At 33.3% G+C, this 24,854-nt stretch overlaps 7 protein-coding genes across 9 annotated transcripts in view; 3 read left to right on the forward strand and 4 right to left on the reverse strand.

Annotated features, from left to right (window-relative positions):
• LOC108570211 (calcineurin-binding protein cabin-1-like) overlaps window positions 1–7,761 on the forward strand; it is a 10,535-nt gene extending 2,774 nt beyond the window's left edge. Inside the window, 5 exon segments of the mRNA XM_017932015.1 lie at window positions 1–3,326; window positions 5,041–5,204; window positions 5,506–5,773; window positions 5,857–6,003; window positions 6,073–7,761. The exon segment at window positions 1–3,326 is cut by the window's left edge and continues 17 nt beyond it. Coding sequence (XP_017787504.1) covers window positions 1–3,326; window positions 5,041–5,204; window positions 5,506–5,773; window positions 5,857–6,003; window positions 6,073–7,761 — 5,594 coding nt within the window.
• A 1,275-nt stretch (window positions 7,762–9,036) lies between these two features.
• Window positions 9,037–10,722, reverse strand: LOC108570170 (regucalcin-like). Of its 3 annotated transcripts, none has more exons than XM_017931964.1 (6): window positions 10,581–10,722; window positions 10,250–10,413; window positions 9,969–10,178; window positions 9,677–9,889; window positions 9,477–9,589; window positions 9,037–9,386 (listed from the first exon to the last, which is right to left on the reverse strand). In XM_017931964.1, the coding sequence occupies exons 1-6, from the start codon at window positions 10,694–10,696 to the stop codon at window positions 9,153–9,155; spliced, it is 1,050 nt and encodes a 349-aa protein (XP_017787453.1). In that variant the 5' UTR covers window positions 10,697–10,722; the 3' UTR covers window positions 9,037–9,152. The 3 variants fall into 3 exon arrangements, with proteins under 3 accessions (XP_017787453.1, XP_017787454.1, XP_017787456.1); XM_017931965.1 differs by having other exon boundaries at window positions 10,534–10,603; XM_017931967.1 differs by lacking the exon at window positions 10,581–10,722 and adding an exon at window positions 10,479–10,570.
• Window positions 10,723–11,032: 310 nt separating this feature from the next.
• Window positions 11,033–12,827, reverse strand: LOC108570180 (regucalcin-like). The gene is made up of 7 exons (XM_017931981.1): window positions 12,678–12,827; window positions 12,541–12,604; window positions 12,109–12,296; window positions 11,827–12,036; window positions 11,545–11,757; window positions 11,372–11,484; window positions 11,033–11,299 (listed from the first exon to the last, which is right to left on the reverse strand). The coding sequence occupies exons 2-7, from the start codon at window positions 12,591–12,593 to the stop codon at window positions 11,069–11,071; spliced, it is 1,008 nt and encodes a 335-aa protein (XP_017787470.1). The 5' UTR covers window positions 12,594–12,604; window positions 12,678–12,827; the 3' UTR covers window positions 11,033–11,068.
• Window positions 12,828–13,672: 845 nt separating this feature from the next.
• Window positions 13,673–16,221, forward strand: LOC108570165 (protein transport protein Sec61 subunit alpha). Its single transcript, XM_017931958.1, has 8 exons — window positions 13,673–13,801; window positions 14,001–14,068; window positions 14,278–14,343; window positions 14,429–14,639; window positions 14,718–14,975; window positions 15,061–15,227; window positions 15,306–15,695; window positions 15,784–16,221. Exons 1-8 carry the CDS (start codon window positions 13,795–13,797, stop codon window positions 16,045–16,047), a joined length of 1,431 nt encoding a protein of 476 aa, XP_017787447.1. The 5' UTR covers window positions 13,673–13,794; the 3' UTR covers window positions 16,048–16,221.
• Window positions 16,222–17,546: 1,325 nt separating this feature from the next.
• Window positions 17,547–21,203, reverse strand: LOC108570172 (integrator complex subunit 5). Its single transcript, XM_017931969.1, is given in 11 exon segments — window positions 17,547–17,737; window positions 17,740–18,016; window positions 18,078–18,218; window positions 18,297–18,443; window positions 18,504–18,709; window positions 18,777–19,024; window positions 19,099–19,768; window positions 19,834–19,969; window positions 20,042–20,451; window positions 20,512–20,641; window positions 20,720–21,203. Coding segments are annotated over 11 exon segments (2,778 nt in total). The 5' UTR covers window positions 20,942–21,203.
• Window positions 21,204–21,875: 672 nt separating this feature from the next.
• LOC108570210 (protein MANBAL) lies at window positions 21,876–22,807 on the reverse strand. The gene is made up of 3 exons (XM_017932014.1): window positions 22,733–22,807; window positions 22,042–22,214; window positions 21,876–21,974 (listed from the first exon to the last, which is right to left on the reverse strand). Exons 2-3 carry the CDS (start codon window positions 22,210–22,212, stop codon window positions 21,876–21,878), a joined length of 270 nt encoding a protein of 89 aa, XP_017787503.1. The 5' UTR covers window positions 22,213–22,214; window positions 22,733–22,807.
• A 548-nt stretch (window positions 22,808–23,355) lies between these two features.
• LOC108570209 (histone-lysine N-methyltransferase 2E) overlaps window positions 23,356–24,854 on the forward strand; it is a 16,969-nt gene continuing 15,470 nt past the window's right edge. Inside the window, 2 exon segments of the mRNA XM_017932012.1 lie at window positions 23,356–23,421; window positions 23,505–23,587. The gene's annotated coding sequence lies outside the window, so the exon portion shown is untranslated.

Genomic DNA, 24,854 nt, shown 5'->3' on the forward strand with positions numbered 1-24,854 from the left:
ATATAATTTTTACAAGTGTTAGGAGGGACATTTTAGGTGAAGAAAATATTTTCATATTATTAAGGGTTTTGTGGCTTAAAGCTAATATCTTTTTGTGCCAAGGAGACACAGATATTGTAATTGAAACATTAGAATTATTATTAAGTCACATACAAGAATTAGAAAAGCAGAATCAAACTATTAACTTAAAACTACCTAATTGTAAACATAATTCTCAAATCAGTATTAAAATAGTGGAGAAGAAACTGAAGTCCATTCAGAGAGGACAGAAGTTGGGAGAGATACAGAATTTGTACGATGAAAAAAAATACGCCGAGCTAGCCTACATATTACAAGATACGTTTAAATTTGCAAAGCAAGGAAATAAACTTTTATCCGTTAATGATAATATCGTCGATAGGGTACAACAATTATCTATGTTATTAGATAGCTTATGGCAGCTTCAACTATACGAGGAATGTTATGTATGGGCGGAAGCTTGTCTCAACGAAGCCTGGCAAAATTATTTAAACGCTTCTGATGAAGCTGAACAAAAGAAATGGACAAGTTCTGTTTTAATGGCACTTGAAAAATTAGAGGCTTGTACGATCGAAGTTAGCACTTTCATCGTAAAGTATTTACCAGAGGCACGTCTCTCGAGATTAGTACAAAATTTGGTTCACATTGTTTGCAATCAGTTAGATGTGTCAGAGACTACCGTAGAGATGCCACTTGAAACTGTACTACCTTGGATTTTGTTGCATTATGTTTTACAGTATAAAGAAGACAAAGAGAGAGCAAAGGCTGAATCGTCATACAAAAATAAGCATAGTTCTAATTATTCTGAATCAGACGATGAAGACGAAGGTGTTCCAGCATCGATCATGATTTTATTTATCGCCCATGATTTCATGGGAAGACATTCGTGGTGTTGCTATAACGAAGCAAAACTCTTATTTTTCACTTTGAATCTAGTTATTCCAAAGTTGGAAACACCCCAGTTTTCCAGCATAAAAAGCAAACTTTCCAAGTATTTGGAGCAAATATTTTATTGCCTTTATGGCCACTACAATAAAGTGAACAAGGGACGACCGAAACACATAGAAGAACATGGTGTGCCTCAAATGAAAGTGACTTGGGAAGGTGCACAATTATTGTTTGATTTTTATAAGCCCAAACAAATACCAGAGTTTTGTTCGCCCAGATCTTTAACGATCAACGCGGACACTGAGGATTTATTCAAACGCATTATGAAACTAATTCCTCCGGAAAGTGATCCGAATCAAGTAATTGATGAAATGATGGCTTACATAATGGGTGAAAGAGAGACGATGCCGACTATCAAAAAGCCTTTGCCGCATTCTATGTCTACGATTTATTACTTGTTAGCAGATTTTTACTTTAAAAATTGTAAGTGGAGTGCAGCGATTCGATATTACTTATTGGATTTATGTTTTCATCCAACGAGATTGAGTTCCTGGACTGGATTAGCCATGTCCTCGGGCACTGTAATAGAGACTTGGTTAAACAAGTATAAACCAATAAATGAGGATACACTATTGGCGAAAGCGAAGTTGACACAATCCAGTTACCGACATGCAGTCGAGTTGGATTCTTGCAATCATATTATTTGGACAGAGTACGGAACTTTTGCGTACGTTGTTCATTCATTTTGTTCACGATTGTTGAAACAGGAAACAGATACGTTGAGTATGGAACGATTCGAGATTCTAGAGACTAGAAAAGAGGAAATGTTGGAAATTGCATACCAGTGTTTTCATTCTTGTGCTCGTTTGTTTATTGGCGTTAAAGACGGGACAATACCACATGATGAGAGATGGCTTTATCAATACATGCTCGGCAAAGTGGCTGAAAAGAAAAACCAAGATCCTCCTGTATATTTGGAACATTATGCGAAGGCTAGTGAATTATTATACAACAATGATGCACAATATCCACGTAGAATAAGTCACAAGGGTCCGCAACATCTATCAATCGAAGCATTAGAAGTGCACTATCGAATTCATGCAAGTATATTGAAATATCTCGAGCAACATGAGGGTAAGCCTCTGAAAAAGTCTTTGGGGCAGTTGCTTCAGCTTCATCTTGAAAAATGCGCCGAAGGACCCTTTATGAAGTATACCTCAAAATTGAACGAAAAGAGCAACGAGGAAATCGCTTTTACAAATAATAAAAGCAACGGAAAAGAAGTGGAACTTGTTGCTGAAGGAGAGAGAAATGTCGTCACTGTTGGTCAGCGTTCGAATAGCATCGAGGAGATCGAGATCATAGACAGAACGAATAAATTTGGCACGAGCCAACGTATTGAACTGGGAAAAACAGAAACGCGTAAAAGATTACCAACAGAATTACCACAGGATAATGTGAAGAAAATAAAGTTGGGAAACGTATCTCACTTGCAATTAATGCAAGACGTTGTAGCTTTAATAGACGATGTAATCACGAAAGTTTGCGATATGGTTTCGCAAAAAGAAAAGAATGATGATATTATGGTGTTGTCGAGCGACGAGAGTAACGAATCAAAGTCACAGAAAAAGAAGGCAAAGAAAACAGTGGAAAAAACGAAATTACGGGAGGTAAAGTCAGAAGACGGCAAAAAAGGTTCTGTAGGTCCACTAAAAATTGGCAGTGTATTTGAAAATGAAAGAAAGTCGGAAAACGTTCAAGATTTAATGGATGCACTCATGAAACAGGCAATGGAAATTAGCCAGGAAACTAGACAATCCTCGCCCGAGGACGAAGACACGAGAAAGTTTGAAGGAAAATGGTTACAAAACGAGGATTTACAAATGAATAATAAAGAAATGAAGGACAAATCTACTGAAAAAAAGAAGCTTGCAAACACCGCTAAAGAAGAGGTGACTTTAAGTAGAAGAGGTTCACAAGAAAGCACGACAACCACGCAAACAACTACGACAACGACGGAAACGAATAATTCTAGTTCCAGTAGTAGTGATGAATCGAGTAGCAGTGACGATAGTTCTGATAGCGATAGTTCGAGTGACACTGAGAGCGATTCTGGTGAAAGCGACAATGAAAAGAAGAAGGAAGACTCGGATTTTGCACAAAAAGAAGAGAACATGACGGAAGCAGAAGTTGCCACTTTAATAGCGTACTGTTTAGCTGGTCTAGAACAATGCATTTTAAGATTTTCAGAACACTATAAGTCGTTCTATAGATTGTCGCACTTCTTCTTCAACAATAAAACTGCTAAGGATATAACCAAGTGTAGGAACCTCTTGTTGGACAGCTACAATTGCCAATTTTATCGTGGAGAAAATTTTCAAGGATTATTCGCTGATAGAAAGAGCACTAATTTTTTCAGTGTAAGTATATTATATTGTTACTCTTTACTATACATATTCACAGTAGTTTGATAAAATTCAACCAAGTTTTTTCAATAACAGCTCTTGGAAAGCTGATACATTAAACGTTTGTACAATTCTTGTATTTGTTTCTTTGCTAGTTAAATTATTATAATCCACAAGTATTGAGCCTCTTGCAAGTCCATCAAGCACAGGGCTCACGTTCGTTACTATGGATTGTGTTATAAGTTCTGGCCATATCATAACTGCAGCAGCCATTCCATCTGAAGCACTCCATGAAGTAGAGTTCAAAGAACTTATTCTTTCTGCTTTATTTAAGAAATCCATAATGGTAGAATTTGTTTTCCCTAATACATTTTTACGCCAATCCTGTTTAACATTGTTGACATTTTTATGCTATTTAATACAAGCACTATTTTAATCGTTTGTTAAAATAATTACCATAGATATATCATTCTTGAGTGTTGTTTCCCATGGAAATAGAATGCTTGTTCGGGTTTTATTCAATATCATGTAATTTCCTTCTGGATCTAGGTAAAAATTGAATTCAACATTAGGTGCAACATTACCTACACCATAAACACTGCCACCTAATATAATATGATTCTTTAAATATTTTAAAAATGAAGGCTTCAGTGCAATTGCTGTTGCAACATTTGTTGATGGACCAATGCTCAATAACGTTATTTCACCTACAAATTGTAATAGGTTTAATTAAATGTAAAATCATAAACGAGCTCTTAATTTTGAATACATTATATGATTTAATTAATTATTAAACCTGGGTATTGTTTTACTAAGTCTACAAGAGCCACAGCTGCATGTTTACTTTCATCCACTTTAGCAATAATTTTTTGTGTGAAATTAAAATCTCCAAGACCATCAGAGCCAAAGACACTGTCAGGCTTATAATTATTTATTAATGCTCTATGAGCTCCTTTATATACAGGTATCTGTAAAATATTCTAGTATACTATTTTTTAATTTGATTAAAAAATATGATATACTTACATCACTTCTGTTGGCAACTGTTAAGATTTTGAGTACATTGGTGATTACATTTTCCAAATTAGTGTTACCATAAGAACAAGTAATTGCTATAACTTTTAATCCTTTGGATTCAGATTTAAGGGTCAATAGAATAGCTACTGCATCATCTGCTCCAGCATCTGTATCTATTATAATTTTCTCCAAAGCTTCAATAGACCTTGTAAAAGTTTTTATCATGATATGCAAACTGAATAAAACAACATACTTAAGAAATGTAAACGAATATATGCTAAACACAGTTTTATTCTTCTTAAATTTCTTCTATAAATTATATTACCAAGAACATTGTTAAATTTTTACCTGACACTGCATAGCATAAAAAGAAGAGAGGCTATAGTAATGAACTTGCAAGGAAACAAATAGAGCTTCATGTTTCCCTTTTGTTAAAGTAAAAATACCATCTGTGCAAAATGGGAATGGTACTTCAGTTTAGAATAACTTTTTTTCAAGATATTTACAATAAGTAAGAAGAACTTAAATTAGAGCATAAGGAATATGTATCATACCTGTTTAATTACTAGATACTACTTAACCACTCTATTCAACTTACAACCAAACTTAGATGTGAAAGCTAACTAAAACTTAGACTGAAGTATGCTACTATCAGAAAATACCAATTTGCTTATCTTAATGCAACTGAGATAATTGTCACTTATCATTGTAGGGTGTTTGGCACATACCAAATAGAGAAGTCGATAGACCGGGGAGTTTTGCATTCCATATGTCACGATGTGTCACGTTATTAATGCAAGTACTTAAAGAAACAAACGATGGTCGAATGCTAATGCAATTAAGCGTGCAACTTGGGAAGATACCAGAATCTGACAAGTATATTATTAATAGACTCCGGATTTTTATGCATTTATAGGAAATTTAAAAGTGCAAAATTGCACAGAATGCACGTAATATGTAAAAATATACAAAATATCGAAATTATAGTGCTATAATACCTGGTAGATGAAATAATTTTTTACCGAAGTTTCACTTTTTTCATCATATTCTGAAAAATATAAATTTGCATAAAAATCCGCAGTGTAGTTATTAAACTAGAAAAATGTGTCACTTTGTAAAATGTGTATTTTGTTAAAGATATGTGCTGTTATGTAACACCTATACGTAATTTTTCCAGAAAATATTTACGCGACTCAGAAAGAGAACAATTGTCTCGTCAAGCACTGACTCTCTGCTTACAATCCCTTAGAACTAAGGTGCAATTAATGGGAACAAGCACTTCTGATCTTGCACCCAACAAGAATGCAGATGCTAGAACTCAAGTGCTCCTTGACACATACTGGGTATATCAGAGAGCTTTGAAAAACTTTCAGACTAAAGAACAAACTATACAAACACTTGCTTCTTTATTAGTGGATACGTATAAAACGTATACCGGCAATAAAGTAAGTTCCTTCCTTTAGGACAGAATATATTAAGAATTTCTCATAGCTGTATTTCACTTAACATTTCGGTTATCCTTTAACAGAATTTGGAAGGAAATGTTTTGGAGATTGCTATGAAATATTGCAATGATTATAATTATAATCGGAAAGTTTTGAGTAAATTCTTCTCCAGTCTCGACAAACCTCCCGCAGAGACTCAGACACAGCCTCAGGCTATTTCTCCGACTCCCGTAAGCTTTCGAATCTTATTTTGATACCTTGATGTATCAATGGAAATTTCACTTATAATGTTTGTGTAGGTGGTCACACCTCAACCGCAGGTTACATCTACGTCACCGCAATCTTCTCAGAGTCGAAAACCTTACAGAAATTTGACATCCACTGGTCGACCAAGGGGTCGTCCACCTAATGTAAATAAGTATCTACAGGCCATGCAGCAGAGTAGTGCAATGAACCAGTTCAACGCGAAAGCTAATTTCGCCAATTATATGAGTGCATCAGGAAATCGTTCCCTAATGAACTCCTATTTCATGAATCCTTTGGTAGATCCAAACATATTATCCGCCTTATTAACCAGCGGTTTGAGCAGCAGTATGATGGATCCTTTATCTGCCATGAATTACTTAAATCAGATGGGAAATTATCAGGATATTCTTAGACAGTATCAGAGCAATCTTTCTTCGCTATCGAATCTAGCAGGTGGATTAAGCAACACAATCGCCACTGCACCTAATATTAGCAACGTACCTACAATGAGCACGTCCAGCCCTAACATGAACACTGCGACCAATATAAATAATTTGGCTAATTTGAACAATTTAACGGTGCAGCAGCTGCTGAGTTTAAGCAACGCCGCGGCGACAACCGCTCGTTCAACGCCTATGTATCAACAAGCAACTACGACAAAGACTACCACCACCGCATCAATGACTAAAGATAGACCTAGTATATCGATAACTCCAGTGAATACAGTACCACCTAAAAGCAAATCATCGAAGCAATGCCCACAGGGCGATTCTTTGCCGGTCCAATTACCAAAGTCTCTGCAAATATCGCCGCAACCATCAAAGCCTGTCTTGCAACCACCCACTACTCAAGTTTCTCTGTTAAAACCATCCATTGTTCACACACACGTTAAAACTAGTCCACCGAAACAAATAGGCGCGCCTCAAATTAGGGTCTCCAAGTCATTGACAGAGCCTCAACCCGCGCACAATCCTTCTTTATCGCATTCTCCGTTGAAAAGCAGCGCTACCACGAACCCTACTGTGGTTCCTCAGGTAGCTCATACAGTCATGAGTTCATCGATGAGCATAAAACAAACGTTACCCATGAACGTGCCCACTTCTCATTCAGGGACGTCGTTACAGCACAAACTGTTGTCAAAAAAGAATTCACAGAGATCATATACGCAAACAAACATGCAGAATCCAGTTAGAAAAACGAAACCAGCTAAAACGATGGCTGCGTTGCCGAGCAACTTCTCAAATCTGTTGAATGCAATGCCTGGAAACTCGTCGATGCCGCAACCACCTTACATACCACCAGAATTGAGTGGAATATCCGTGAGCCCAGTGAATCCTCAGCCTGGTCTGAAAGGTCCCAGTACAAAGTACTCTAATTACAAAAAGTCATCTACAAAAACGAAACCAACCTCGTTGGACATCTCCAGTTCCCTGGCAGGCTCATATTCCCAAGGAAATTCTGTGGAAGCTTTCTCGATGCTTTCTCAATTGAAACAGCATTCGCATTTAGAAATAATACCCCAGCAAAAACCTCAGCAAATGAAACCGACCATAGATTACACGAAGAACTTGTCCTCAGGTGTGAGTGTTGTTCCACAAAAAGTGTCAGAATCTTTGAGGCCGTCGAATACAGACTGCAAGACTATATACGACTTACCTAGAGGGAAATCGAGTAGCGTTTCTACCAAGAAAGGGGAAAAGTCCACGAACGATAGCGTTGAGATTATAACATTAGACGATTAAATATCCAAGAGAACGCTAATTGATATTTCATCTGTTTCTTCTTTATTTCCGCGTTCCATGCTCGAGTTTCCTTCGTTAGTATATGTTCTATTATTCATGCTAAATGCGATTGTTATCCGCAATTTACAGTGGTCGTAATATATAAATGGTAAGGGTCACAGTCATTATAAATAATATTTCTTAACATCTTTGCAGCGTGCAGTTTCATTTTTTTTTTCATAAAAGACGACTGAAATAGATCGTTAGCCTTCTCACTTCTGTGCCTAAATGGAATCATACTATATGAACGATTTAATTATCATACATGGAAAATAGATAATAATAGACGTATTCTAAAACTACGAGAATAATCGAGATGGTACTTTTACGCAAAATATAACATGTATATTCGAAAAGCTGTACCCCAAGGAAGTAGTGAAAATTTAACTTTTTACAAGTTAGAGACGCCTCAGGATGACAATGCTTGAATATCACTACTTTTCACGACGTTCTGGTAACGATCGAGATAGCAACATAAACGATAAATATTATTTCACAATAATTCCAGGGAAATGTTTCTACATACTAATAAAAGGATACATTATTTGTCTACTATGTACATTCAGCAACTAATACACTTTTCTTTACATGTAAAAGGAAGCGAATAGGCAAATGTAATTAAAGATTAGCAAAACCTGTACATTTTCTAACGAATAATTTATAAACATCTTTTTCATTAAAAAAAAAAGTGCTACATATACAGGGTGGTTCACCAGGTGTTACCACTTTGATTTGCGTGACTGTTATTCGTAGCGAAAAATTTTTCACGTTAAGTTGAATGGTTTCAAGAGGGGCAGCACATTCTTGATGTTAATTTTTTTTTTTTTTTGTAGATAAAATAAAATCACTACACATTAACAAGAGAATCATAATTTTGTAGCAATACTAAAATTAAAATATCTCCTAAATTAATGATTTTTTAACATACGTATTAAATATTTAAAAAAATTACTTTCGTATGTCCTCTATGCGTTTACCTACAAAAAAACTATTAACATCAAAATGTGCCCCTCCTGAAACCATTCAACGCTACGTGAAATATTTTTTGTTACAAATAAGAGCCACGCAAATCGAAGTGGTAATATCTAGTAAACCACCACCCTGTATATGCATATAGATATACATGCATATAATACCGTTTACTTCTATGAGATAAAAATTAAAAAATAATCCTTTTCTAGCTTATAAAATTTATTTGCAAAAACAATATTACAAATGCAACTTTTATATATGTAATTAACAAATTTTGTCATTCATTATTCTAGTGATTTAATGTTAAGGAAATGTGTTTTATATATTTGTACATATTCGAAATATTTATACGTACATATATCTATCTATGTTAATTTATCTCATAGTTTAAATGAATTTGCAGGAAAACCATGTACGCCTAAACCCTTTATGGCAAATAAGTAGCCAGCATATGGTTGTTCCTCTAATTCACTCTCATTTAATTGTATGTTCGCTGATGTTACGTACAAGGTATCGAGTTTCGGACCACCGAAAGCAACGCTAGTTATGTTCTTGGCACCGTTAATCTTAACAAAGCGCAACAGTTCACCCGTATTCGGATTTATTTGGAGTACCTAAGCATATTAAACATTTTCTTTTTTCAGAAAGTGAATGTCAATTATTTCCTGTACAATATATCTCATGTTAATTATAATAATACTTACACCACTTCCGGCATACACAGCCACCCAGAGATTTCCATCTGTATCTATAGTCATACCATCTGGTATTCCAGAAATATTATTTTTCTGAAGGTCGAAAACGGTCCTCTTGTTAGCTATAAAAAGAAAGAATTAAAGATATATATTTGTTTAATGCAATGTATATGTATTGTATCGTATAATATACATTGTACATTTCTTACATATAGCTCCTGTCTGAGAATTATAATCAAATGCCACAACCTGATAGGTGAGTGAATCGATGTAATAAAGTGTATCATTCTTATTATTCCAAGCTAACCCATTACTTATAGTTACAGGAGACACTTGTTTCTTTAACTCAAGATTATTATCAATGCTATAAAGAGACCCCACATTAGGTGGAAAAACTCCATCTTTCTCAAAGCCCATTGTCCCTAATAAGAAGAGAATTACGTTATAAGAACTTATACTATGAATAACACATTTTTCTATGAAATAGTTTATTCAACCAACCACACCACAGTCTTCCAGAAGAATCTGCTTTTGCATCATTCCATCTGGTCTCTGCTCGGTTACTGTCTGCAGTGACCAATGTTTGAGGCATACATTTTACAAGATCTTTTTCCCCATTCCAAGAAAACAATACAAAATCTATACCAGATCCTGCTACTAATTTATCGGTGCTACCTTCGACGGGAATAACAAATCCAACAGGTCCATTTTCTAATAATCAGAAAAATATGTCTGTAGAATATACTATCAATAATTGGATAACACGATTTTTAATTACTTACCGATAAAAGCAGATGTAAGAGCATGTGTTGCGGGGTCGAATCTGTATATTTTTTGAGCAAATATATCAACGAAATAAAGCTTTTGAGCAATGTGGTCCCAATGAGGACCTTCGGCAAGTCCGTATGTTCCAAACAATGGTTCAACAATCACTTTTGACATTTTCCTAATTTAAAAATTATTTGCATATAATTATGTCTACATAGAAATATGAATATACATATATAATACCTGCAGTAACATGTGATTCTAGTACATAAAGTTTACACAATGAATAGGAACGTACATAAAATGCCCCTTCTCCACTTATCCAATTAAGTAGTATGTACTTACGCTTTTACTTTATTACACAACTGATCGAGACTACTGTTTCTGGTCGATATAGAACTACACAACTTACCAAGGCTAATGATTTTAAAAAAATGATAAACTTCTCTTTTATATATCATAACTCAGCAAAATAAGAGTACTTATGCTTAGTAATCGCCCTTAATAATACACTTAATGATATGTTACGACATAGAGTATAGTGAGGTTATCATGAATAGAATTAGATCTAAAAATAATATAAGAAAAGTCGATGTTTTGCCGAAAATATGAGATAAATTATTACGATGTAAAGATTGAATATTCTCATGCAACATAATCTAATTGATTTAGTGAACCATGACAACATCGCGGGTTGTTTTGTATAACTAATAGTTTTATTTAATTAATTAAATAGTATTTTAAAAGAATAAATGCCACAGTTTTTTTTAAATTATCTTTATTATATTCTCCTGTTAGATAGACAAGAATATTTAATGTTAAAAAAAAATTACTCAAACTTTAAATGAATTTGCAACAAGGCCATGTACTCCTAGACCTCGTACAGCAAAAACATAACCAGCGTGCGGTTGTTCTACTTGTTCTTCCTTGGTTAAATCGCGACTGGATGTTGTTACAAATAAGGTATCTAACAAAGAACCTCCAAAAGTACAACTAGTCACTTTCTTTACAGGAAGTTCCACAAAACGCAATATTTCACCAGTATAAGGATTGACATTGACCACCTATTTATTTAACATATTAATATTTCATAAGCATTGTTAATCATATATCAAAAATATTATAATAGTACTTACACCACCTCCACTATACAAAGCAACCCAAAGATTTCCATCTGTGTCTATAGTCATACCATCAGGTAAACCAGAAACATTATTTTTTTGAAGGTCAAATGCAATCGTTTTATTAGCTGAAATGAATTATTGTTTATTAGAAATTCTGTTTGGTATTTTATATAAAAATTTCATACATATAGTTCCATTGGTGGGTTCATAGTCAAAAGCTGCCACTTTAAGTGTAGGAGTATCAATATAATAAAACTTATTATTCTGTTTATTCCAAGCTAATCCATTACTATTGGTAACAGGAGACAATGTTTTCTTTGGTTTAAGATCAGAATCAATACGATACAAAGATGCTTGATTAGATATAACAACATCATTCACTTCTGGTCCAATTGTTCCTATAGAGATTTTCTTATTAATAATTAAACCAATACTTTCTTTTAACAAATAGATAATTTTCAACCAACCACCCCAAAATCTTCCTGAAGAATCCACCTTTCCATCATTCCACCTAGTCCCTTTGCGATCAAGATCAACAATAGCTAGTGTTTCAGGAAGAGATTTTGTATTATTGTTCTGACCATTCCATGAAACTAGAATAAAATCTGTACCACTGCCAGCTATAAGCTTATCATGCTCCCCTTCAACAGGGATAGCATATCCAACAGGTCCATTCTCTAATAATAATAAGTTTATGAAAAAATTAATTCCCCTCTTTTCAACAAAATTTATACAAATCATCATTTTACCTATGTAAATGCAGGCAAGATCTTTTGTGGCAGGGGCAAACCTACATATGTTTTGAGCTTCTATATCCACAAAATAGAGTGTCTGAGTACGATGATCCCAGTGAGGACCTTCACTATGTATAAATTGCCCTACTATTGGTTCGATAACTAGTTCAGTATGATTATTCTGCTTTGTTGTACTCGCCACTCTATGAGTAACAAGAAAAACGTAAATACTTTAAATATTACGAAATAATAATTTTGATAAAAGTTATAAAGCAACAGCAATTTATTTCGTAATACCAATTAACATTTTCGTTCACGTAGATTTTGCAAACTTCATGCTTTATGCGTAATTGTCAGAGCAACCATGATCAAAAATCAATAAAAACGTCGTTCGATTCGTTTAACGCATACGTATATTGTACATACCACGGAAACCCGTTCACTTACCTGATTGGAACGAAGAAAACAAGGCACAATTCAAGAAATAAAAGACCCCGCATAATGATTTGTACTATATAAGAAACAATACTTATGAATATATATTATGAAATGCATATGTATACAAGTAAAAGGCAGAAACTCACGATTTGTGTAAAGCACGTTCCAAGAAGAAATTACAACTAAGTTTCGATTGTTACTTCACCTTGCTCTTTATATAGTATTTGCACATTCACCTAATTTGCTGATAGTGGAAGCAAACTTATTTAGAATGTATTGTAAAAGGCGCAGGCAAAATCAATAATGCTACTTGTTTAACGATAAGAAAACCTGTATTTGTCGAATGTAAAATTTAAACATATCGATTAATATTATCGACATATCATTTAATATTATCGTTCATTACGTTTTCCTTAAAATTTTTAATGTAAATAGAAAATCATAAATCGATATTATTTTGCAGCAATATCGGTTGAAAGAAGTACATTGTAAAAGTTAAATAATTTTTCGTTTTTGAAAATTTCATGCTCGATCAAGCCAAAAATTCAAATTCAAATTATATAATTCTTAATTAATAATGTCCCAAAATAGATTTGTATAAGGTGTATAGTTTTTAACAGGAGTCAAGGAATAAATTTTACTGTTAATATTATTAAAAATTACAGAAAATTCATTTTTATAAAAAAAACCTGCTGGAAAGCAATTCGCCTTAAAAGGCAAACAAAGCGTCGCGCTGTCCAGTATATATTTCAATTAATATTTATGTAATTTTGAATAGGACAATAAATTTCAGTTTGTAAGAATGCAAAAAATGTGCAACTTTAAATTTCTCATGTGATAGTAATATTTTAAAATTTAGTCTGAAATTTTCCTAAGGCTGTAACCGGTTTTCCAACAATTTGCATAAACCGATTATTACATTCAAAGAATTTCAAACTTGACATGGTAAAGTTTAAAAATTTTTTAAATTACTTGATAGCGCACACGTGCGCATTAGCTTTTTATTGTCAGCGTCATCTACCATCTGTTTTAGGAATTTCTCCCGCGTGCCGGCCAACATCATCAGGTCACGTGATATTAGTATATTGATACGTGTCGACGACGGTAGCCACGACTCGCTACGGTTGCCAGTCGAGCATACGCGGCCAGGTTTGCTGGGATTATTACTTTAATCGGGTGTCCTCACGGCATTGTTGATTCCTGAGTTAGTGAGAAGCGTTGTAACACCGTGGTTTTGTAGGATAGTCATATCTCGGATTCAAAATGGGATGTAAGTACAGAGTTTCCAGTCAAAATTTCGAAAATTGTTTTATTTATGACTATAGTTCTCCGTGATTAACCATGACCGTAACCTCTTGATTTCTCTTTTCTCACAACATATTGTTCACCACGTTGAATCTTTAATATTTCACTTTTCATTTGAACATTTTATTGAAACAAAAATTAATTTCTGTACGCACGTTTTTCAGTCAAATTTTTGGAGGTGATAAAGCCGTTTTGCAGTATACTCCCGGAAATAGAGAAGCCGGAACGGAAAGTAAGTTTATGCCAATCTATTTCTGTCCCTGTTTTATATTTACAGTTTCTTATGCTGTATTTTTTCACCTTTTATGCGTAATTATTCTTATCATGTTTTTTGAGAGGAATTTTTTTGGCATTTGCTATCTACCTGTTATGCCCAACTTCATTGAGGTGTTTGGTTTGAAGTGTCCTTAAATAATTTCTTCAATGGAAATGTTTTTGCAGATTCAATTTCGAGAAAAAGTATTATGGACTGCAATTACCCTGTTCATCTTCTTAGTATGCTGTCAGGTAAGGATTACTGAATAATGAGTATCCGAAACTTTTATGTGGAAATTCTCTAATTGATGAAGCATATTCTTCTTTATTTTTACAGATTCCTCTATTTGGTATCATGTCGTCAGACAGTGCAGATCCTTTCTATTGGATTCGTGTTATACTTGCATCAAACAGAGGAACTCTTATGGAATTGGGAATTTCTCCCATCGTTACATCTGGTCTGATCATGCAACTCTTGAGTGGTACAAAGATAATTGAAGTTGGTGATACTCCAAAAGACAGAGCATTGTTTAATGGTGCTCAAAAATGTAAGAAAAGCACAATGCACTTTTAAAAATATTATTATACTTTTAAATTATCATACATGTAATTTATCTGTTTTACAGTGTTTGGTATGGTCATTACTGTTGGTCAAGCAATTGTATATGTAATGACTGGAATGTATGGTGACCCAACAGAAATTGGAGCTGGTGTTTGTTTGTTAATTATCATTCAGTTATTTGTTGCTGGATTGATTGTATTGTTACTTGACGAATTGCTCCAAAAAGGATATGGATTGGGAAGTGGAATCTCTCTTTTTATTGCCACAAACATCTGTGAAACAATTGTGTGGAAAGCATTTTCTCCAGCTACTGTGAATACTGGTATGATTCTATACTCATTCTTTCACTGTTTTTTTTTTATCATTATAATTACAATAGAATAATACTTTTATTACAATATGTTCAGGACGTGGTACGGAATTTGAGGGTGCAGTAATTGCACTGTTCCATTTGTTAGCTACAAGGCAAGATAAAGTTCGAGCTCTTCGAGAAGCATTCTATAGGCAAAATCTTCCTAATCTCATGAATTTACTTGCTACAATCTTGGTGTTTGCCATTGTAATTTATTTCCAGGTACGACAATGGAATTTTCTGATTCTAGGTACATGCGAGTAGTTTGAACTAAAATCATAATTACGTTTTTATTTATAGGGTTTCCGCGTCGATTTGCCAATCAAATCTGCCAGATACAGAGGACAATACAGCAGCTATCCTATTAAACTGTTCTACACGAGCAATATTCCTATCATTCTTCAATCTGCATTAGTGTCTAATTTGTACGTCATCTCTCAAATGCTGGCTGTCAAATTCCAAGGAAACATTATTGTTAATCTCTTGGGAGTATGGTCAGACATTGGTGGCGGTGGCCCAGCGCGATCTTACCCTGTTGGTGGATTGTGTTATTACTTGTCACCACCTGAATCTGTAGGACATATTCTTGAGGATCCTATTCATGCCATTCTTTACGTTCTGTTTATGCTTGGATCATGTGCTTTCTTCTCGAAGACGTGGATTGAGGTTTCTGGTAGCTCAGCTAAAGCCGTTAGTATTTGTATTTTAATTATATGTATATTTTGTGTTCTTTAACGGATTTCAATTTTTGAAATTGTTGATTGAAATTGTTTTTTAGGTCGCAAAACAATTAATAGAGCAACAGATGGTAATGAGAGGTCACAGAGCCAATTCTATGATTCATGAACTGAACAGATACATTCCAACTGCGGCGGCGTTTGGTGGATTGTGTATCGGTGCTTTGTCTGTACTAGCTGATTTCCTCGGTGCAATCGGTTCAGGTACTGGTATCTTACTCGCCGTCACAATCATATACCAGTACTTCGAAATTTTCGTTAAGGAACAAAGTGAAATGGGTGGCATGAGTACACTACTTTTCTAAACTTAATTTACATAGACTTTAAAAGTGAACTTTTTTAATTCTAAAGAACTGAATAATAATTTATTATAAAATAAGTCCATTCGACATCAAATACTGTTGATTACTCAATAGAGTAATGGAAGGTCTTCAACATGAATCAAACCGCACACTCTTATTCTTTGTTTGCCGTTGAAAAAGAAATCATACATAAAATACAGATACGTGTTATGTGGTAGTTTTTTCCTTCAATATTTTTTTTTTTTCTTTTTATACGTGATTGTGAATGCATACTCAAAAAATATTTAATTAATTATCATTTTATACCTACCATATGTATCAATTCTGTGACTATCATCCGAAGATTTGCAATTGACAATTTTTATTTCGTGCATCGTGAAAAATAATATCGTCTTTTATACATGAAACACTAATGGCGATTCTAGATGGTGTCAATCGGTGCCAGAAGGCATTATGAATACTGCCGTACGTTGACAAAACGTAGAGGTTCGCAACTCGAACGTAACATATAAAATGCTCGAATGTAAGTGCAGACGTTCTGTGTTGTTCGAATATTCTGTACTTACACGCAAGATGTAATATCTTTCATACAACGAGCAGTGTACATAGAAAGAAAGTAATTAAATATTTTCAGCATTTTTTACTAGTGTTTTATGCTCCGTGTAATACGGAGTCGTGTAAAAGACTCTCAAATGCACGCGGTTAAAATCGTGACATTCATATAAATCGAGCCATTGCATAATGTATAATCATTTTGTCAGGACGAGACACCCACCTAGGGTATTCGTACAGTGTTCGCTCATCATAGATATCATCATTCCTATATTAATAATGATACAAAGTAAATTAATATTTGTTTCTTGTATGTATTTAGGAGAATGTGCTTTTATAAAAATTAAAACTTATTATTTCTGTCTTCTTTTCCTTCTTGCTCCGACCTGCATTATTTTTTTTCTTTTTTTCAAATAGCGTTTGAGAGTAGCAAGCTACGTTTGAATGAATGTAAAAGGTAATTCATTGAACGTAGGATAGACGAGAATGGAGGAGAATATTTATAAGTTATGTGCATTATATTTGTACAACGTATTATAAAGTGTACATTATTTAGTTGTATTACAGACATTAGTAAAACTTAATTCTTATTTTATACGATACAAATGGTACCTTTTATTTTATATGTAGAATTGTTATAGAGATATGATCGAAAATGTATTTATTGTTATGCAATTCCAGGGTAGTGAATGAAAAACCCGATGTTTAGATATATTAATCCACGATATCATTTAAAATAAATGAATACAATATTAATTAATAAGTTGTTTCATAGATGTGATTTAATAAAATGATCTGGAAATATTTGTTACGAAAGCGGAGATTTTTAAAAGACATATTAATGTTTATTTTTAACATTTTTCTAATATAACATAAATTCGTTAGCTTTTCGTCGTTCTATTCACAAAAATATGTACATAAGAATAATTCAGATTGAGTAGAAACTTAAATTATTTGTTCTCGTTGTAAAAGAGGGCTGCATAAATTGGCCCCAACGTGTGAATATTCGATAACAATACTAGACGAAGAGTTTCCGTGAATCGTGAGTTTGGAGTAGAAGTGTCCGTATCTCGCCAGGCAATGTTAGCTCCTTCGCTACGCGTGAAAAGTGCTGGAGATGGGACATTCTCACGCATGTAAGCTTATAGATATTGCGCACCTGATGCAGTTCTAAAACAGGCAAGATATCCCTTATGCTTGCCAATGGAGGTGGTAATAATTGACCAAGTGCCATAACACTCACGAGCAAAACACCCTCTTCTGTATTCCAGTTAGCCATAACTGTGGCTGCAATACCTCTTAACAAGACCGAACAATAAGCCAAAGCTGGCCTATACCAAGCTGTCAATTCTAACAATGTCCATAATAATGGCACATCCTTGAACGTTCGACGGATTTGCAAATCTCTTTCTATGGTAACCTAACAATAATCAAACCTGTTTTATAATTATTAAAATAAAAATAATTATTGTTAAACCTACCTTTGTAAATTCTTCATCAGGCCAGGGCAATCCATTATACATGACATCAGATGAGATTAGCTCAACTAACAATAAACTGACCATTGTTAAGGCATCCAGGTTCACTGGATATCGTTCCGATTCTCGATTACTACAACAAGCCTAATAAATTTAAATATTGAATACATTATAATTTAATGATTCATAACCATTCGATAACTACATTTTCAAAAATTTTACCTTTATCACATCTACCAATAGTATTTTATTTAAAACAATCATTTCTTTATCAATTCTATTTTCCGGTGGAGGTCTTCGAGGACCATGTCCAATCACTCCAGCGTGAAAAACAGAAGAGTGTTTTTGAGCTAACATTGTGCTTGTCACCTAAATAGAATGAAATTCGTGTAATTTTTAATAGCAACTATTGGTTTTACAATATTTTACCTGTTTGTGATTTTGATGCAAAAGTAACGCTTCCTCAAATTTCGACTCAAACTTTTCTTTTGCTCCGAAGTATTTGGCAGGATCATTATTAATACTGTGTCCTAAAATTTCTCGCAAAGCCAAAACTCGAGCACATGGCGAATAAGAAGTCAAGTCTTTCAATAAATGACAAACAATTTTCACTCCCTGCTGCTTCTTTGTAATATCTCAAAAACAAAAATTCACCTAAGTTACATTTAAGAATTTTTAATAGAAAAATTATCGAGTACTTACCATCCTGTGCTATGCATAAAAAGAAATACTGAATTATAGCTCTTGTTAATTTTAGCGTAAGTTCTACGTTTGGCATAAAATTATCTTTCTCCGGCATACTAAATAGATCTAACATTTCAGCAATGTCATTGGCCAAATTGAAATCCGTCGTCTTCGTTAATAAGACGGCAATTTGATATAAGTTGGATTTTATAGCCTGTGTTATCATTTTTGACCGAAACACTATTGCCTTGTTAGACTTTTCCCACCTGTGAAGGAAAAATTAACATGAATGTACAGAAGGTATAATAGAACCATTTCTTTGACGTATGTATGTACTTACTTTAATAATATCGTAATATTTTGAAAGAGTTGTCTTGTTTCTTGTATTTCTAAAACGTTTTTGTACTTTATTTCTCTAACAGCTTGTTCTACTACTTGGGTAAAGTAACCATAACTGGCTAATACATTTTCCGTTTCAAACTTATTAGAAGAAAAAAGTACAATGTTGTTAGAAACGAGACGTATAAGAGCAGCAAGATGAAAAGTTGTCACAGCTTTAACTAACATATACGAAGCCGCAGATATTAACATATTGGGACTATGACTTCCAAGAAAACATAGCAACCTGACGGCTGTCTGAACTCTTAATGGATTTTGATTTAGAAGCAATGGTAGTATTACTGGCAGTTCTTGTTTGATAGAAGTTAATAGAGCAATATTTGCAGATTGTGGTCCGTGGGTTCTCAAGAGCAGATCGATTTCTTGTAAAACCAACTCTAATATTTCGGAGCATACGTTTTTTACGCTTTGAGCTGCGTTAATGCTGTGATATCCAACATTACTTGTGTTTAAACTAGTATCCAGTAAGATATTTATTATCTGGGACGCTCCTTGTTCACATCCTAATACTAAATGGACAGTCAAATCTATCAACGCTTCTGGTTGATTATCAAAGTATTTGCACCAATCTGACGCGAACAAAGCTAATTGTGGGATGATATCTGGTTTTACTGCAATTAAACGAAAAAATTATTATAGTTTGTTTTTTCGAAAAACATCGAAGACATTTACTTACAAGTTTGTATCACATCGCTAGTAATTGCTTTTAAAAGAGTTTGCGAAAGAGATGCCAGATTTAGAAGAAATGGAACAGTGGCCAATTTCTGGTTTTTAGTATCCTCATCAACATTTACATCCTCCTCCAAGCTCCACTGAAAGTATAGTTATTATATACATTCTGAACACCTCCCCAACTCATACTGCAGTATTAGGAAAGTTTATACTTTGAATAAATCTAATAATGCTATTCTAATGTCTTGAAAGTGGCTACCAGCCAAATGTCCCAAAATTCCAACTACTGAATTCAGTTTAGGATTTTTAACACTATGCTCATGCCCCATTGCACAAAAATCTTTCAGGCCACATGACAACACTCTGGTGATGACTGTATTTGGAAAACAACTTCCAACATGGGCCACCACCCAATCAAAATGGGGACTATGCAACACACTAGTATCCAATAGTGCTTTAATACAAGATTCTGTGTCTGAATGCATAAGACATTGAAGACATTGAGCTGTGATATCAATCAGAGTTCGAGTAGCACGACAAGACATCCATTGTTGAAGGAAATCATTAATTCCAGCATTGACAGGCAAGTTTCCACGTTTTGCATAATCTGAAGATAATTTACCTGCAATAAAAATATGCCTTTTGTAATAGTTTATCTTAAGACATTTTAATAATAACATACCTAGTAACTCCAATGACCATGCTGAAATGATTGGTGCCCATGCTTCTGGGTTCCCATTAATAAAATTACTCAGAACACTGTGAATTTCAGCTATTATTGTTTCTTCACATATCGCCAAAGTTTGATTTGTCTATACAGATATCACGTAATTCATCGAAATGTTTAACCGGATTGTAAATTTTGTATAATTTATTATTGACAAACTTACTTCAATTTGACGAACGTATTTGGTAACAGCAACGAAAAATACATTGCAAAAATATTCCAGCACCGCATCTCTGGCAGCAGGTACATTTCGAAGTAAAGACAAAGCTGTACGAGTCACATCGAGCGTGCTAGTACTGTGAGTAGGCCTAACCGCTCCAGAAATAAATTTTCTGACTTCTACCAAAATGTCTTGTGGTGACAGTGCTCCCGTTGAATGTAACATTTTAATTGTCTTCTCCTAATTAGTCAAAAAATATAATTTGGAACATATAAACACATTTTCTTGTGAGTATTTGAGGTTAAACACCACCACAACTTCAAATTGCACTGTTCCAATTATTATAATGGAACTTACAGATCATCATTTTTATCGTAATCATTTTTATTGCTTTTATTATTGTGATTACACCTTGAGAAATGTAGACGATAAAAATTATAGATTTAAATGAAGGGAAATACACGAAACGTAGAATACAATGTTTTCATTTTCTTTAAACACCAGTTTTACTTGTTGCCTGTAGATTGCGCGCGCAATCATATCGATATATCGATTATTTCAATATTTCGACCTTAATCGAAATTTCCATACAGTGATTTTAATCGAAATTCAATTCTTTGATATATGTACCTTAATCAAAATTTTAAATTGCAATAAGAAGAATTCGTAAGAGAAAAATTTAAAAAGTTGCTTCAATTCCACTTCTGTGCATCAGCATGGAGAAAAGTGAAATGTAAGCAATGAGTATTAATAAATGTATACTTAATAAAATATTGGATAATAAATCATTTTATAACGCATTTATGTCCGTCGCACAAATTTTCCCGATGACGACAGATTTGTACTACTTAAGATTTCTAATTTATACGAAGATAAAATTTGTCTTCATTAAAACAGGATACATTTTTCTAAAAACAATTTTATTTGGTTTTGTTTAATCATTAAACATTTCACAAATACTTAGAGTGTCATGGATATATTTAGCTTAAAACTAGCACTTTGTTATCTTTCATAAGATAAAATACTTTAATGGTTTAAATACATATGGATAAACTTTTTTAAGGAATGAATTGCACAAATAATATCTAAATGGTCTTTTCAGGAAATGAATTATGAATATTATTAAATAAGAAATTTTTTGTGCAGTGAGAAAAGCAATTCAACGTCTTTTCTTCTTTTCCTGCTTCCGTGGTCTGTGAGGTCTCCTTGGAGTAACCTGAGGACTGTTTTCAGAGCATTCCACATCACTGGGGTCATCCTGTAATTCACAACATGACAAAATTTTCTGTAAGTTAATTAAATTATTTAGTCATTGATTTACATACCTTCAAAGCTGCTACACCATCAGAAGGACCAGCTTGATAGACTACTATTGCCAATAAACATATAACTTGGAACACTGCACCAATATAGAGTCCAAATCTTAATAATTGCTCAAATAATGTTTCTTCTGCTGGGAGTAAAAGTCTTTTCAATTGTGCATCTGTGTCTGCCATTTCTAAATAGAAAAGATAATAATTTTACTGATAGAGAAAATCTTCCATATTAATGAATAAATCGATTTTTATCCTAGAAGTAGCAAACGAATTTTGCATTAATTTATTAGTAGAATATACAAATGACAACGCTGCTAAAAAATAATTACCTATTTTTATTTAAGAAAAATATGTCTTTTAGATATAAAAACAATTCAATTTTGTAAAATGAAGGTAAAACAAGTTCGATTTATTTCGAGCATACATTGTTACTTTCAGTACAAAAATTTTAGCTTTTTCATTTGAGTTCTGAATTTTTTCTTCACTGTTTCCGAACTAATCGTCTTTATTTGCATTTGGAAAACATCATAGAAAATATTTCTGAGTCAGGAATTCTTGAATCACAATTAACATGCATAAGATACCTCTCATTCTACAACTGTCACAAATTACATTTCTAAATATTTTTCTTTTTCTGAAACATATGTTATATACTTAGAAATCAATAACCTAAGCAACAGCAATTGTAGAATTTTCATACCGTATGTACAAGCTTGACAAATACTACCAACTTTCTCAGTGACGTTTATGTCAATAATTATTTAAATGTCAGTCAAGCTCGATCAGACTATTGATACAGGATTGACATTTAAAGAAAGTTGAACGTGACAAACGAACTTCAATCGATCTATCGGGAAATATATTCCATCATAATCAACATGAAGTAGATCTTTTAATTTTTCTTTTCTTTTTTCAATCAAGCAAAAGAGACGAACATAAAATACTTATTTCACTTCTCTTGAAGTTGGCAGCGAATAGTCTATTCATATATTTGAAACTAGGTGGCACTTCGATCTAAAAATTCGATTTAGGCGTCACCTATCAGTGATATTTGACATTAACACCCCAACTTTATAATATATAAATAAATATACATATACTCCTATTTTTTATAAAGAAAAGTTGAAGTGGTTATTGCGTAAGGGTGAGTTAATATAATTCAAGTCTTGAGTCGAATCGTACTGTAAATTTATTGAAAAATAGACAAGTATATTTTGGAATAATTGAAAATGGCGGGTTGATGGCAGCGCCGGAAGTTATCTGGGTTCGAGGCTTCATTGCTTGCGAGTCCGTGGATGTGAACCTTTGTTTTGTACAGAAGAATGGCTGCCATCTTTAGTTTTCGATGGATGTTTTCCGAAGAGATCGTGAATTCTCGTATTTATTGTGGTATTTAATAACGTAATAAAATCTCGGATAGTGAAATAACGTTGTCCGCGATGTAAAGAGTGTTTTTTTGTTTATTATTTAAGCTGCCCTGGTGTCAATTCCGTTAAAAAATGCTTGTGTTTACATCCAAGTTTAAAGTGAGCTTCTGTATTCCTGTCATATTAAGGTAAGCAATGCATTTTTACGGATCTTGATTGCTCTAAACGATTGGAAAATTGCGATTACAGTGACAAGTGATAAAAATTCAATCGAACTGTCATTAAAAAGACAGGTGTAATGCTACATTCTGTTCATATTATGAATCGTTTGTGACGTTAAAATTATCTTGTGATTTGTGTTTTTTTTACACAATGTCTTCGAAAATATGCAACAAATTCCTCGTTGAAATGTTTTTAGCAATTTTCCTGGCATTTATCGCATTATGCGACTTTATGCAGTATTTCACTTAACCAAAAAAAAAAATTTCGACGTTTCCAGATATCGGTTTCGGCATTCTAAATAATTGATTTCGACTACATTTTGTTGCTGTCCTTTTAAAACAAGACTAAAGTTTAAAAGATATCTGTTAGTTGCAATTTTCATTTCTGTATAGTGGCAGCAATGGTTGGTAAAATGGTGAGTGAGTACAGGTCAACCACATCGTACACATACTACTTAAGCTGTAAAACTTACATAGTTATTAATTTTCGTGCGATGTTTAGACATTTACTTAAAGTTTTTCAACGTTTGTCTTTATTTTCATTTCGAATTATTATATAAAAACTTATTTTCAAGTGTCTTATATTAATTGCAAATTATAACTGCTCAATTTTTTGGTACATTTTTTTGTCAAACAAGTTATTTTCAATTTGACTTATATATGTAGTATCATTTATATTACTTATAATTGGCCATATTGCTTGCTAAAGATAATGATACGTAGTGTCAGAAATTGTGGTTATATTCTCTCACCATTTTATCTTGTAGATGTAATGAATAACAAATTCACAATCTACTTTAGAATTAAAATCTGTACAGTTATATTCACAAAATTCAGTGAAATAAATTTTAAAGATAATTTTATTATGATATGTTTACACAGTATCAACAAATTAATAATTTTTAGACCTTTTATAACCCAAGTATAATAGCATAATCACAGTGCTACATGTTTCATTAAATTAGTGTGTTAATAGACAATAATTCATATATTATTTGAAGCTTGGCATAGCCAAGAAAGTACGCTGATTTTTCGTCAAAATATGGTCATCATAATAAAGGGTTCCACAGACAATTGTTTAGTGTGTACGGTAATGTCGGACACCATTAGGTTATAAAATAATTTCTTATAATTTTTCGTAATGTGTAAAGATACATAAGGATTGGTATATAATTTAAAAGTATGATTCAATGTTTTTAACCTAGCAAAGGAAGTTTGTAAGATGAAAATTAAT

This window comes from Habropoda laboriosa, unplaced genomic scaffold (genome assembly GCF_001263275.1).
Source record: "Habropoda laboriosa isolate 0110345459 unplaced genomic scaffold, ASM126327v1 scaffold80, whole genome shotgun sequence".
Classification (NCBI taxonomy): Eukaryota; Metazoa; Arthropoda; class Insecta; order Hymenoptera; family Apidae; genus Habropoda; species Habropoda laboriosa.